The sequence below is a fragment of the Histomonas meleagridis genome (assembly GCF_020186115.1).
Source record: "Histomonas meleagridis strain 2922-C6/04-10x chromosome Unknown contig_44, whole genome shotgun sequence".
Classification (NCBI taxonomy): Eukaryota; Parabasalia; order Tritrichomonadida; family Dientamoebidae; genus Histomonas; species Histomonas meleagridis.
In genome coordinates, this window is record NW_027150887.1 from 241004 (window position 1) to 254599 (window position 13596).

The window sequence follows — 13596 nt, forward strand, 5'->3', positions numbered from 1 at the left end:
TTTTAATCAAACAATTGAACCATCGCTTTATGAAAGATGTTCTTTTATTAACAAAGAAAATGTTTCATTAATTGATTATGCAGCATTTTTTTCTGCAATTAAATGCTTTAAATATTTACTTATGAATGATGCAAATGTAACAAACACAGGTAAATATGCAGTTGCAGGTGGAAATCTTGAAATCATTTATTTATGTGAACAGAATAATTCATTTTTTTATAAAGCATATGAAACAGCAATTATTTTTCATCGAAATGATATTTTTTATTACCTTTATGAAAACGAAATTGTTAAATCACAAATTAATGATTTGGAAGATTTAGGAAATATATGTATTTTATATCATAATTATGAAATTCTTTCATATTTGGAAAAAGAAGGAATGACATTTTATAAATCACTTAAAATCGCATCAATTAAAGAAGGTAATATATTTCTTTTACAATATTTTCTCGAAAAAAATCCAAGTAAAATAAATTTAATGGAAATCAAATCATTTTCTGGTAATAAAGAACTTTTTCATTTCCTTAATGATAATAAATATATTGATTGCAATGGAATTTTACAAATATTTTCAAAATTTATTAAAATAATTTATTGATATTTTTTAATATTTGGAATTTATTAAAGCCTTTTCAAAAAGCATTTTTGAATGCATCTTTAGATGGTTATACTGATATAATTAATATCCTTCTAGATGAAAAAGATATTGATATTAATACGAAAGATATTTTTTTATTTAAATTATTTATATTTTAATAAATCATTTGGAAATTATATAATTTATTTTGGACAGCACTTATCTGTGCATCACATAATGGTTCCATAGAAATTGTTAAATTACTTCTTGAACAAAAAGAAATTGATATTAATAGTGAAACTTTTGATTTTTTTTTATTTGATATTCATTATATTAATGTGATGGTTCAAAATAAAATTTGGAGGTTAAATAAAATATTTGAAACTGCACTTATTTTGGCATCTGAAAATGGTCATACAGAAATCGTTAAATTACTTCTAGAAAAAGAAGGAATTGATGTTAATGCTCAAGATATTTATTTGTTTTTTATAGAATTTATTTTAATAATTATATATTTCAAAACAATATTTGGAAATAATACAAATTATTTCGAAACGCACTAATTAGTGCATCTCAAAAAGGTAATATAGAAATCGTTAAATTACTTCTTGCACAAAAAGGGATCGATATTAATGTCAAAAAAATTTATTTGTTTTGTTTGATATTTCATGATAATGTTTGGAAATAATTTAAATTATTTGAAACACCACTTATGATTGCATCTTTTTTTGGGAATACAGAAATTGTTAAATTACTTCTTGAACAAGATGGAATTGATGTTAATTCTAAAGATATCTCAATATAATATATTTTATTTATCTAAATAATTTTCTGTTTGAAAACATTATTAGGAAATTATACAAAACATTTAGAACAGCAGCCATTAATGCATATGAAAGAGGATATAATGATATAGTACAAATACTTCTTGAATACAGTAAAAATCAAATCCAAACCTGACAACAATAAATATATCATGTTGATATGCATAAAGCAAATTTTCAATTATCACATTTATAAATTTTATTCACTTATTATTTTGTTGTATTGACTCAACATTTCTTCCAGTATCTGCAGGTTGCACAACAAGATGTCTATCGTACAAATGCACATCTCCTAAATTCTCTAAAGCAGCCGTAGCTTCTTGTCTAGTATTAAAATCTAAGAAAACAAAACCTCTGTGACCAGAGCCATCTGCTTTCTTTGGCATTCTAATAGCTTTTACTCTTGCATATGTATTTACAATATCATATAATTCTCTTTTTGTAGCTTTAAATGGAACATTTTTCATAATCAATGTGGTTGTCTTTAACTGTTTTAGTGTTTCTTTTTTCTTATGTTTATATTCTTTATTACCATCATCAACAACTGGCTCATTACCAGGCGCTGGTGCCCATTGTAAGTACATTGGTTGGTCATGGATTTTTCGGAAACTTAGTGCTTGAAATGCTTTTTTCGCATCTTCTGGTCGAGCATATTCTACAAGTGCTGTTGCATGAGTTGGTGGAAATATAAATCGAGTCAAAGAGCCATATGATGCAAACAAATTTCGGATTTCTTCTTCTGTTGTTTGGTATTTTAAGTTTTTGACAATGATAAGAGTTTTACTTCTTCGAGTTGGGGCACCCGAATTATCAAAAAGTGATAAGTCGATACCAGAGGCCTCAAAAAGTTGCTTGGTTTCTTTGACGAGCTGTGCTTCTGCCAATGTAAGTCTTGATGCAATGTCATCAGATTCTGGATTTAATAACTCTGCTTTAGTGAAGCCTAACATATGAGAAGCAGCTTCAGCTACAGTATCCTTATTAAGAAATAAGGCATTCCAAGATTGTGGTTTCTCAACTTTAAGAAGACGCTTTTTTCTTTCTTGAAATGTTTCATCATCATCTGGAAGATGGTCTGCTTTGTCGTCTTTGGCTGGCTCAGCTGGTTCAAGCTTAAGATGTCGACCTTGAAAAATAATTGAATCTTGAAGCGCAGAAATAACGGAATCTGTTGATGCAAAAGTAACAAATCCATAACCTCTGCCTCGGTTAACTTGTCTGTCGATTGGTATGACAACATCAGTTACTTGACCATATTTTGAAAAGAATTCTTCAACTTCATCCTCGTTTGTATCGTACGGAAGGTTTATAACATGTATCCTATTTGTGATTGGTTGTTCTTTTTCATTATTTTCATTGTCTTCTTCTTCTGTATTTTTTTCTTTTTCTTTTTCTTCTTCGAGTTTCTTAGCTCTTTGAAGTACTTCTGTTACTCCTTCATTCCAAGACATGTTTGCTCTTTTGGTTGCAATGAATTCTAAATATTCTGGATCATTTGCATAAGATGGTTGTTTTATTTCTTCTTTTTGTGTATTATCACCTTCATCTGTTTGTTTGTGACTTCGTCTTGCGTAACATTCTTCTAAAGATAGATCACCGATTGGTTTAGCAAATTCTACTGTAATTTTTGATGTATCAATATATGTTTGATTCATATAATTCTTTGCATCTTCAGCATTCTTAGGATCTTTAAATCCAATAAAAGCAAACCCACGTGATTTTCCACGATTATCAGTTCTAATTTTACAATCTGTTATTTCACCGAAAGATTCAAATTTTTTTCTCAAACCTTCATTATTGATATATTTTGGAATTCCTTTAACAATTAGTCTCGTTGAAGTCATTCCAATTCTAATAAACCCGAAACGACCTTAGATTTCTAATTGAGAAACTTTGTTTAATATAACTTTCCAATCGTTTTCACATTGAAACCAAGATTTGAATACTTTATACTTTCTCACAATATGGAAAAGTGAATAGCATAAGAATACTATATAGTACAATATGAAAATGAGTTTTTTTTTAAATTAATATGATAATGTAAATCACGGTTTTAGTTATTCACAGAGATTGTGCATTCTTTTTATTCCTAAACTTTAACAAAATATTTTTTCAATGTATTCAAAATATCTTTTGCTTTATCATAAATCTCCATTATAAGAATTGCAATAAGCTTTATGATTCGTAAGTCATGCAATAATAACATTATGAAAATTTTCAAATTCAGATATTTAATTCATACAGTTCGCTCACAGCTTCACATGTTTTACTTTGTTTCAATGAAAAAAAATCAATTTTTTTTGTTTTTTACTGAATCAAAATGAGTGTCTATGTGCCTTTTGCATAAATCGTGCAGCAGCTTCAATGCCTCCTTCGATAGCATTCTTCATATACTTTTGCGAATCTTGTGTATTCGTTTCCACGCCGATTCCAAAGTTTAGCATCACTCCATAGTTATAGTTTGCCAAAGGTAATTTTCCTTCGTTTACAGCATTTCTCATATATCTGACTGCTTGTTGTAAGTTCTGTTTGACGTCTCTTCCCTTAACGAGTGCTACTGCTAAGTTGTTCATGGCGACAGCAGATCCTTGATCAGCGGCAGCTTTGTATAGCTTCAATGCTCCTCTCTTGTTTTGTTGTACACCTATTCCATTATCAAGTAATGTTGCATAGTTAGTTAAGGCTTCATTGCAACCTTTTTCGGCAGCTTGTTTGATTAATCCACTACCTCTAACAAGGTCTTGTTCTGTAGCATTACCTTCTACCAAAGCTATACCATAGTTATTCATTGCTACTGGGTTACCCAAAGAAGCAGCCTTTTCGAAATATAATACAGCATCTTTCGGATTCTTCTTATGGATACCTGTATTTGCAATTGCATACACGTTACCATTTTTACCAGCCTTTGCATATAATTTAATAGCCTTTTGTAAGTCTTTCTTGATATCTAATCCACATTCGATCTTATATGCCAAATTGTTCATTGCTTTCGGATGTCCTTGTTCCGCTGCCATTTCTAAGTACTTGTTTGCCTCGACAGAATCCTTAGCAACGCCTCTTCCTTGTTCTAGTAATATCGCGAAGTTTGATTGGGCCGCTGCGCAACCGTTATCAGCGGCCGTTTTGAATAAGTTTGCCGCCTTAACCGCGTTCTTGGGCACCCCGCGTCCTGCTATATGCATTGCTGCTAAGTTATTCATAGCTGCGTAATGATTATTTTCAACTGCTAATTCATAATTCTGAGCAGCGATATGATAGTTTTGAGTGGTACCTTGACCTTTTTCATATAGCCTTGCTACCGAGAAATAACCTTCAGGATTACCTACATCAGCAGCCATTTGATAATGAGTTAAAGCATTCGACATATTTTTAAGTGTTCCATGACCATATTCAGCTTTAAGACCTTCGATTATGTTATACGAAGACTTTAATTTCTTTTTCATTGATTTAATTTTTTCTTGATTTTCTTTTTCTAATTTCTTTAAGTTTTCTTCATTTTCTTTCTTTAATTCTTCAATTAGTTTCTTTAATTCTTCATTTTGTTTATTGTTATCTTCGTTTTGTTTCCTTAATTCTTTCGTTTCATCCTTTAGGTCATTAATTTGTTTGTTTAATTCTTCGTTTTGTTTATTTAATTGTTCAATTTCATTTTCTTTTTCACTTTTATACGTCTTATATTTCATCTTTTTGTCTTGAATTAATTGTTTTTGTTGTTTAAGTTGTTCAAGTTGTTGATTAATTTGTTCATTTAATTTTTCAACTTCTTCTTTTTGTTTCTTTTTATCTTCTTTCGATTGCTTATCTTTGTTATCTAATTCTTCTTTCATCTTTTCTAATTCTTCTTTTAATGCTTCGAATTCTTCTTTCATTGTATCAATTTGATCTTCTTTTTGTTGATTGTTTTGTTTTAGTTCAATGATTTCAGTGACTTTTTCTCCAATTTGTTTTTGTAACTTTTCAAGTTCTGCTTCTTTTGCACTTTCTTCTGATTGTCCGAATGATATTTGTTGTTTAAGTCCTTCGATTGTAGAATCTTTCATTTGTACTTCTGTTTCATATTTAGAATTTTCTTTCTTTAATTCATCAATTTGTTGTTGTAATTTTTCTTTTGTCTCCTTAAGTTTGTTTTGTGTTTTTTCTGTTTCTTCTTCTTTTTCTTTAATATCATTCTTAAGTTTTTTGACTTTGTCTTTATGTTTCTTTTGTAACTCTTCATGATCTTCTTTTATCTTCTTAAGTTTGTTCTTCTTTGATTCAAGTTTAGTTTGAGTTTCTTCGATTTCATTTTGTTTATCTTCAATTTCATGTTGTTTCTCTTTAAGTTCATTTTGTTTCTCTTGAAGTTCACTTTGTCTTTCTTTAAGTTCATTACTGACTTCTTTAAGTTCTGTTTCCTTTTCTTCAAGTTGACTTCGTTTCTCATTAAGTTCGGCTTCTTTCTCTTCAAGTTGTTTCGAACTGTATTGTTTCATTTGTTCAATTTCATCATTCTTAACTGATAATAATGAATTTAACTTGTTAAATTGCGCATGTAATTCCATCATTTCTTGTTTCGTCTTTTCATTCGTTTCTTTGGCTGCAAGAAACTCTTCTTTAGATGGACTAGTCTTAAGTAAATTATATAATGAGCATAAGGCAGTAAATAATTGTTCGCAAAGTGAACAAAACTTTTCGTTGTCTGCTAAAAATGGATGAAGTCGCTTTTCCATTGTATCTAAGATCTCATGAACATCTTTAAGTGGTTCGCTTTCTTTGACCATCTTGGCAATGGCATCGTTCATAGCTTGTGTACGGAAGAGACGAAGTCGTGCTGCTTCCATCAAGGATTCATCTGTTATAAATCGGAAAAGTTCGGCAACTTGTGTAATGATGGACTTTTCATCAGGCTCTTCAACTCCTACAAGATCACTAGGTTCTAAGAAAACTGGTATTCCAAGATCTTTAAGAGCATCAAGTGCTATGCTGACATTTTCGGCTTGGTTGTCAGGATCAAGAGAATTGAAATCAAGAACTTCAGGAACATATTTGTTGACAAGAGCACAAAGTCCAAGACCTGATTTCCATGAATTTGTAAAATTGGCAATTTCAACATTTGGATATCCTTGAGTTGATTCTTGACACCACTTCAGAAGGGCATCACGTGAACTTTGTCCTTTATCTCTATGACCTTCCATAATTGAATCTAAATGACATTTGGAAATAACAGACCATAATAAACCTAATGTAAGCTTTAAATTCTTATCTACAATGTCAGAACCACCAATACCAACAAGTTTAATTCCCATTTCAGCTTGAATAAAATTAACGGCCAGATTACAGTTTTCAATCATTTGAACACGCATTGTTGGCTTGTGGTGATATCTGGATTTGACTTCTTTGTGAGAAACAATTTCTAAAAGATCGATTAACTTGACACCATCTGAAAATTCGAATAAGTTGTCGATGTGATTATTTCTTTGTTTAAGATTAACATTTACCCACTTTGTAAATACAGATATCTGGGTTTCTTCCCATGTACGTGGCAATAAGCCTCTGTTGTCTTTGGACATTGTTACGATTGAAGGTTTTTGACAACGCTTTTCATTGTGAGCGGTTTTTATGAATAGAAAAAAAATTGATAAGATAAAGAACAAAGAAATCCGGTAAAGCCGATAGCAAAAGCCACTTTCTGACAAATAATAATATCGTTGAATAAAGGACATTTTATATGTCAATAATAAAATAAAATTTATTCCAAGAGGAATTGTGGACAATATTCATGTTTATTTTGGAATATTTTCAGTACGTAAAAGAAAAAGTTTACATAATTGTCGCTTCACCAAATTCAATAAAAAAATTGTTCGAAAATGACAGTATAAATAACACAAAAAGTTGAACTTTTTTAATGCAAAATAAATCATTTTCTAAAGAAACCAATTTGTCTGAAAAAAACGGGCTCGCTTTGATCGGTCTTAATTAAATATATTACAAAAAGTTTAAATGCCGTTAATTTTTTTCTGCCATCAGAATGAGCGGTGATGTGAATATTTATGTATCGTCTATTTACAAGGCAAAAAAAACTCTTATATGCTTTCAACTATACAAACTCGCCAAGGAAATAATGGAAAAAATGGTGTTAAATTCAATGGAAAAATGAACTCAAGATACTTCAAATGAATTATTTGTTTTATGGTTGATCAATCATTTGTTTTGGAGTGTTTGCCAATTGCTAAAAAATGCTCTTTCTTTAGAGATTCGTTTTCTTTGCTTTTAACTTAGTTCAGGATGATTTGCATTGTTAAATAATTTTGAAGCTTTTTATTCAACAGGAAGGAAATTTGATTAATTTGCAATTCAAGCTTTGCTATGATATCATATTTTTCTCAGTCAAAGTTGAACTCTATTTTCTTCAAAAAAACGATATGATCTTACTTTTTTTAAAAAAAGAAAACATATTATTGCTATTACCATTATTTACACTTGTGCCTTTTACTTTATTTAAATCAGAATTGGATTAATTTGTTGCAAAATAACGAAAATGTGTGAATTTTTTAACAGCCACATTTTTTCTGATCCTCATCATCTTCATCTTTAAGAACAGGGTTGAGATTATTGGTATCAAGAGAGATATCCTTACTCAAAAGCTGAAATGCAATATCTTCAACAAGATCTTCAATATTTTGACCTGTTTGAGCAGAAACTTCGAAATATACAGCGCCCATGCTATCTGCTTTATTGTTAGCTTCTTCTATTGTTACAGTTCTTTCACTTGTTAGATCAGCTTTATTTCCTATCAAATAAAGAAGCGTTTTTTCACCGATACTTCTTTCCATTTCATCATACCAAACCTGAGCATCATTAAATGAATCCTTTGAATTTAAGGCAAAAACAATTAAGCAAGCTTGAGATCCCTGGTAATACATTGGAGCCAATGACCTAAACCTTTCCTGTCCTGCTGTATCCCAAATTCTTAGTGTTACATTGCCTTGTTCTTTTTGTATTGTTTTTGCAGTAAATGATGCACCAATTGTTGGGAGTTGGTTGGGATCAAAAACGCCTGAGCCAATACGTGAAATAATACTTGTTTTTCCTACCCCAGACATTCCAATAAATACAACTTTCGCTTCATAATTTTTTGTCATTAGGAAATGATAAGATTGAGAACTTTACTCTGTAAGTTTTGTGAAAATAATCAAAAGAAAAGTTATTTACCAATAATCTTAACAGCATTTACCTGAATCTTCCTCTTGGTTTTCTTTGACAGTTTCTTTTGGCATTGACATTGCTGTGATTTCGCCTTGGATATATTTGTGTAGAGTATCTGTTCCTAATTTCAGGAAAAGTTCCGAAATTTGTGTGTTTTCAAGTGCAGATGTTTCCATATACATAAGGTTATGCGTACGAGCAAATTCTTCTGCTTCTTGTGATGAAACTGTTCTTTTTGAAGATAGATCAACTTTATTACCAACAAGAATAAAAGAACAATGTGGATCAGCTTCAACTGTAGCGTCTTTAAGCCACTTAGGCAATTGTTCAAATGAAGATCTATTTGTGATATCATAAACTAAAACACAACCAACTGCTGCACGATAATATGATTTTACAATGGTATAAAAACGTTCTTGTCCTGCTGTATCCCAAAGCATCATTTTTATTGGTTGGTTTTCTATTGTTGTGTTATATGTATAATAATCAATTCCAATTGTACTTTGTGTTCCTGGTGCAAACTTGCCTTCAGTAAGCACTTTTAGGATAGAAGTCTTCCCACCTCCACTTGCACCAATGACTATGAATTTAAATTGTAGTGCTTCTTTCATCAAAAATCGGTTGGAAAATGAGTTTAAAACAAATTTTGGGGTGCCTTTCTTAACGTACGTGAAACTTACAGAAAAAACGTTGAGAAATATCGGAACAATTCTGGCAAAAATCAAATTAATTTATAACGTTAATCAACCTGACTAATTTGTAAAATTTCCACAATTTTGACTTTCTAATGTAATTATTTTTGGGTCTTTTTTAAAAATGAATAAATGCTGATGAAATGTGATTTTATAGAAAAAGATGTTTTTATTTTTTTGGGAATTCATGAATATATTTAACTTATATTTTTATTAGTCAAAATAATATTTGATAATTATTACGAATATATGATACAGCACTTATTCATGCATCTGAAAAAGGTCATATAGAAATTATTATATTACTTATTAAACAAAAAGGAATTGGTGTTAATGCTGAAGATATTTATTTGCTTTATGCATAAACATATTTTCGCTAAATTAGAAATAATTTTCAAGTTGTTTGAGAGAAAAAGACACAACAACTTTTCGTGAAACAATCAAATATTCTGAATATTCTGAAAATTTCTTCAAAACTTCCTCCACAAAGACACAAGTGACCAAAGAAAAAATAACATAATGGAAACACTTCGTATGATTATGCGAACAATTTCATGCTTAAACAAAGAGAATTTAACTCAATTAACTTTTTCAATATTCAATTCATACGTGACTCTGATGTCATTATGGATTTTATTAAAGAAATAAAAAAAAAAATTGAGGAATGTAATCAAAGATATTTTTTAATTATATTTGATAGATGTATATGTTATTTGAAATTTCATATTAATATTTGGAAATTATTTTAATTACTTCGGACAGCACTTATGATTGCATCCAAAAAAGGTTTTGTAGAAATAGTTAAATTACTTCTTGCACAAGAAGGAATTGACATTAATGATAAAGATAATATTTCTTTGTTTTATTTAAAGTTTATTTTAGTAATTTAATTTTTCTAAATAATATTTGGAAATTATTTAAATTATCTAGAACAGCACTTATTGAAGCATCTTCACGATTCGGAATTGATTCAAAATATTTCAAACAGCATTATATTTAGCAGCATGGTTTAACCGAATAGAAATAGTTAAATTACTTCTTGAACAAGAAGGAATTGATATTAATACTCAAAATGTTGATTCATTTCCTTTGAAATTTGTTTCAATAATTTAATATTTCAAAATAATATTTGGAAATTATTTAAAATATTTGAAACGGCACTTATGAAAGCATCTCTTTATGGTCATACAGAAATAGTTAAATTACTTCTTGAACAAAAAGGAATTGATATTAATGCTAAAAATATTTATTTGTTTTATTTGAAATTAATTTTGATAATTTGATATTTTAGGTTGATATTTGGTAATTATTTAAATTATTTAATACAGCAATTATGTTAGCATCTGAAAAAGGTTATACGGTATTAGTTAATTTACTTCTTGAACAAAATGATATTGATTTTAATACCATAGATATTTGATTATAAACTAGAGGTCAAAGAGTTTTGAAAAAATGAAATTTTTCTCCAAAATGTCAAATAGTTTTTTTTATAACTAAAGTTGATAATGTGGTGAAATTATAGTCCAAAAGTGCATAAGTGAATTCTTCGAAAAAGTAGATTTCAGAAAAAGAAATTCCACTTTATTGTATCAACATTCATTCTGAAAATAAATTTTTCTCTTTATATCCAATATCATATATATATATATATATATAGTTGAAATACAAATTCAAATTTAATCTTTCAAATTTTCTATGTTTTTTTGACCTAATAAATTTTCTTATTATCGAGCAAACATATTTTCACTGTCAATCTAATAAAAACGATGTTTCTATTAAGTTTACTTTAATAAACAAAAAAAATGATACAACACGCATTACTAAGACGATGTTTTATAAAAATAAAATCTCTTTTTCATTCCAAAGGCATCCAATTTTTATACTTAAACAATGCTTATCACATCTTATGATTTATTTACTCAGTCTTCTTTTCTTGCTCTTCTTCATGCTGTACTTTCCTTCCCATCCATAAATAAATCACAAACAAATTTACGAACTTTTTCTGATCGTTGGCGTTGTGGCTCTTGTGCGAATCTGAAGAGATATAGAATCAATTGACATGACGATGCAAATACGTATGGACTTTTTCAACTGTCTTTATCCTTGGCATCGTGTTTTGCGGATCTTCAACTTCACGAAGGATCTCTAAAAGACGATATAATGATATGGTTCCTTTTAATAATTGGATTTTGTTCATTTTATCAAGATAGTGTCAACAGACTTTCCTTCTTTTAGATTTTTTAAAAAAATTGGAATTATTATATTGTGCCATAATATTTCAATTAATTGCATATGAATAGATGTCAACATATTTGGTTTAAGATAGAATGATTTTTTGGAGTTTTCACTTTTTTTGAATTTAGTCGCTTTTGGTTTAAATTTGTGCATGATGTAAGTCTTTTCAAAAGCGAAACTATCATAAATGAATCAAATCAATTCGCTTGATAAACTTGAGATAAAGCAGAACTCACAAGCAATACAAAAAATTGAAAAGAATTTTACTTTGTACCTAACTTTTTTGTTATTTTGTTGTAATATTATTTGCTGAACATTGGATTTTGTCCTTTCCTGTATAATATAAAATAGTTGCAATTGCATGTCATCTAATAAATTTTAAAATTTAATTAAAGAAGATCTGCTCCCCCAATTCCATAACTTGAAGGATTGAACAATAATTATGTAATAGTTTACAATTATGCTAGTGGACATGTTTTACATTTTTTGAAAAAATCGAAAATTACTTGTAAATTTAAACTTTTAGACAGCAGTGAACTTTTTGGAGAAATTTAAGCTTAAACATCGTTTAAGAATTCACATAAACCGTCAAACCGGGACACCCCAACTGTAAACAACATTTTTTTTGAACGCAGCCGGCTGAATTGAATTTTCATATAAATTTCAACCGCAGTTCTGAAAATTGAATTATTTATAAATATCGCAGTCACCTCACAAAATGCTTTCCCTTCTTTTAGGTGCTGCATTATGCGATAAGTGGGCTGTTATCTACACAGGATCCCGCTCATGGTCAAACTACCGCCACACAGCAGATTCATTCTATCAATACCACATTCTTATCGAAAATGGCTTTGACAAGAATAAGATCATCCTTATGAACTATGATGATATTGCTACAGCTTCAAGAAACCCATACCAAGGTCAAATCTTCCGTACACTCTCCCACGATCCAAATGTTTATCCAGGTGCTGAAAACATCAAGTACACTGGTAACACAGTCACTGCTAAAAACTTCTACAACGTTTTACTCGGTGACACAACAAACGGTCCAGCTCTTGCATCAACAGAAAACGATAACGTATTTGTTTTCTTCGATGATCATGGTGGTAGCGGTATCCTCGGTGTTCCAGATGGCTGCGGTGCTTACATATATGCTGACGATCTCCAAAAGACCTTCGAACAAATGGCCGAAAAGAAGATGTTCAAGTATCTCTTCTTCGCAATCACAGCCTGCTATGCTGGTTCAGTTGCTAACCACTTAGAAAACATTCCAAACATGTACACAATGACAGCTTCCAACGATCACGAATCATCTTGGGGTGCTCTCTATGATTCAACACTCGGAACATGCCTTACATCAGAATACTCCCTCATCAAGGATCAATTCATGGAACAATACCCAGATGGCACACTCGCCGAAATGTACACATACTGCGTTGATGGTGTCAAGCAATCCAACGTTTGCGAATTCGGTGATAAGACATTAAAGTCCTTAAAGATTTCCGACTTCGTTGGTAAGGCTAACAAGCAACGCAAGGTTTCAAGACTCAGCGGTCCAATCATCAAAGTTAAGAACACACGTGCAATCCTTGGCCAAGCAGAACTTTCACACAACGAAGAATTAGTTGCCGCTGAACTCGCTGCCGAAAAGCGTGTTGACCAAATCATCGATGTTCTTAAGAACAAATTCGTTGCAGATGCAGATGAAGACTTCACAGCTTACACACCAATCAAGGATTGGGCTGCATACAAGAAGGTCCTCGGCGCAATGCAAACATATGTTAAGAACCTTGGCGAATCATTCTACGAAAAGACATTCTTCTTCTCACACCTTATCAAGTTCGCTGATGCTGATAAGATTGTTGAGACAATCAAGAACCTTTGCTAAACGATTCAATAATTCTTATTTTTGTATTTATAAGTGGAAATAATTGTTCAAATAACGTTTTTATATTGATGTGACCTTATGATATCATTTTTGTAGTGTTTCTTATTTTGCTTGACTATATTACCATAAATTTTAGGTGTAACCATAATTAGTTATCTTTTTTATTCAATAAACGCATAAATAATTCAACAA

General features: G+C 30.2%; 5 protein-coding genes across 5 annotated transcripts; 1 reads left to right on the forward strand and 4 right to left on the reverse strand.

The window, feature by feature from the left end:
* Positions 1 to 1607: 1607 nt before the first annotated feature.
* GO595_006385 (RNA recognition motif domain containing protein) lies at positions 1608 to 3248 on the reverse strand (the record flags this gene model as incomplete). Its single annotated transcript, XM_067919732.1, has 1 exon — positions 1608 to 3248. One exon carries the CDS (start codon positions 3246 to 3248, stop codon positions 1608 to 1610), a length of 1641 nt encoding a protein of 546 aa, XP_067773263.1.
* Positions 3249 to 3719: 471 nt separating this feature from the next.
* On the reverse strand, positions 3720 to 6953 carry GO595_006386 (putative alpha-actinin; the record flags this gene model as incomplete). Its single annotated transcript, XM_067919733.1, has 1 exon — positions 3720 to 6953. One exon carries the CDS (start codon positions 6951 to 6953, stop codon positions 3720 to 3722), a length of 3234 nt encoding a protein of 1077 aa, XP_067773264.1.
* A 981-nt stretch (positions 6954 to 7934) lies between these two features.
* Positions 7935 to 8525, reverse strand: GO595_006387 (small GTP-binding protein; the record flags this gene model as incomplete). The annotated part of the gene is made up of 1 exon (XM_067919734.1): positions 7935 to 8525. One exon carries the CDS (start codon positions 8523 to 8525, stop codon positions 7935 to 7937), a length of 591 nt encoding a protein of 196 aa, XP_067773265.1.
* Positions 8526 to 8603: 78 nt separating this feature from the next.
* Positions 8604 to 9200, reverse strand: GO595_006388 (Ras family protein; the record flags this gene model as incomplete). Its single annotated transcript, XM_067919735.1, has 1 exon — positions 8604 to 9200. The coding sequence occupies one exon, from the start codon at positions 9198 to 9200 to the stop codon at positions 8604 to 8606; it is 597 nt and encodes a 198-aa protein (XP_067773266.1).
* Positions 9201 to 12234: 3034 nt separating this feature from the next.
* Positions 12235 to 13404, forward strand: GO595_006389 (Clan CD, family C13, asparaginyl endopeptidase-like cysteine peptidase; the record flags this gene model as incomplete). Its single annotated transcript, XM_067919736.1, has 1 exon — positions 12235 to 13404. One exon carries the CDS (start codon positions 12235 to 12237, stop codon positions 13402 to 13404), a length of 1170 nt encoding a protein of 389 aa, XP_067773267.1.
* Positions 13405 to 13596: the final 192 nt, after the last annotated feature.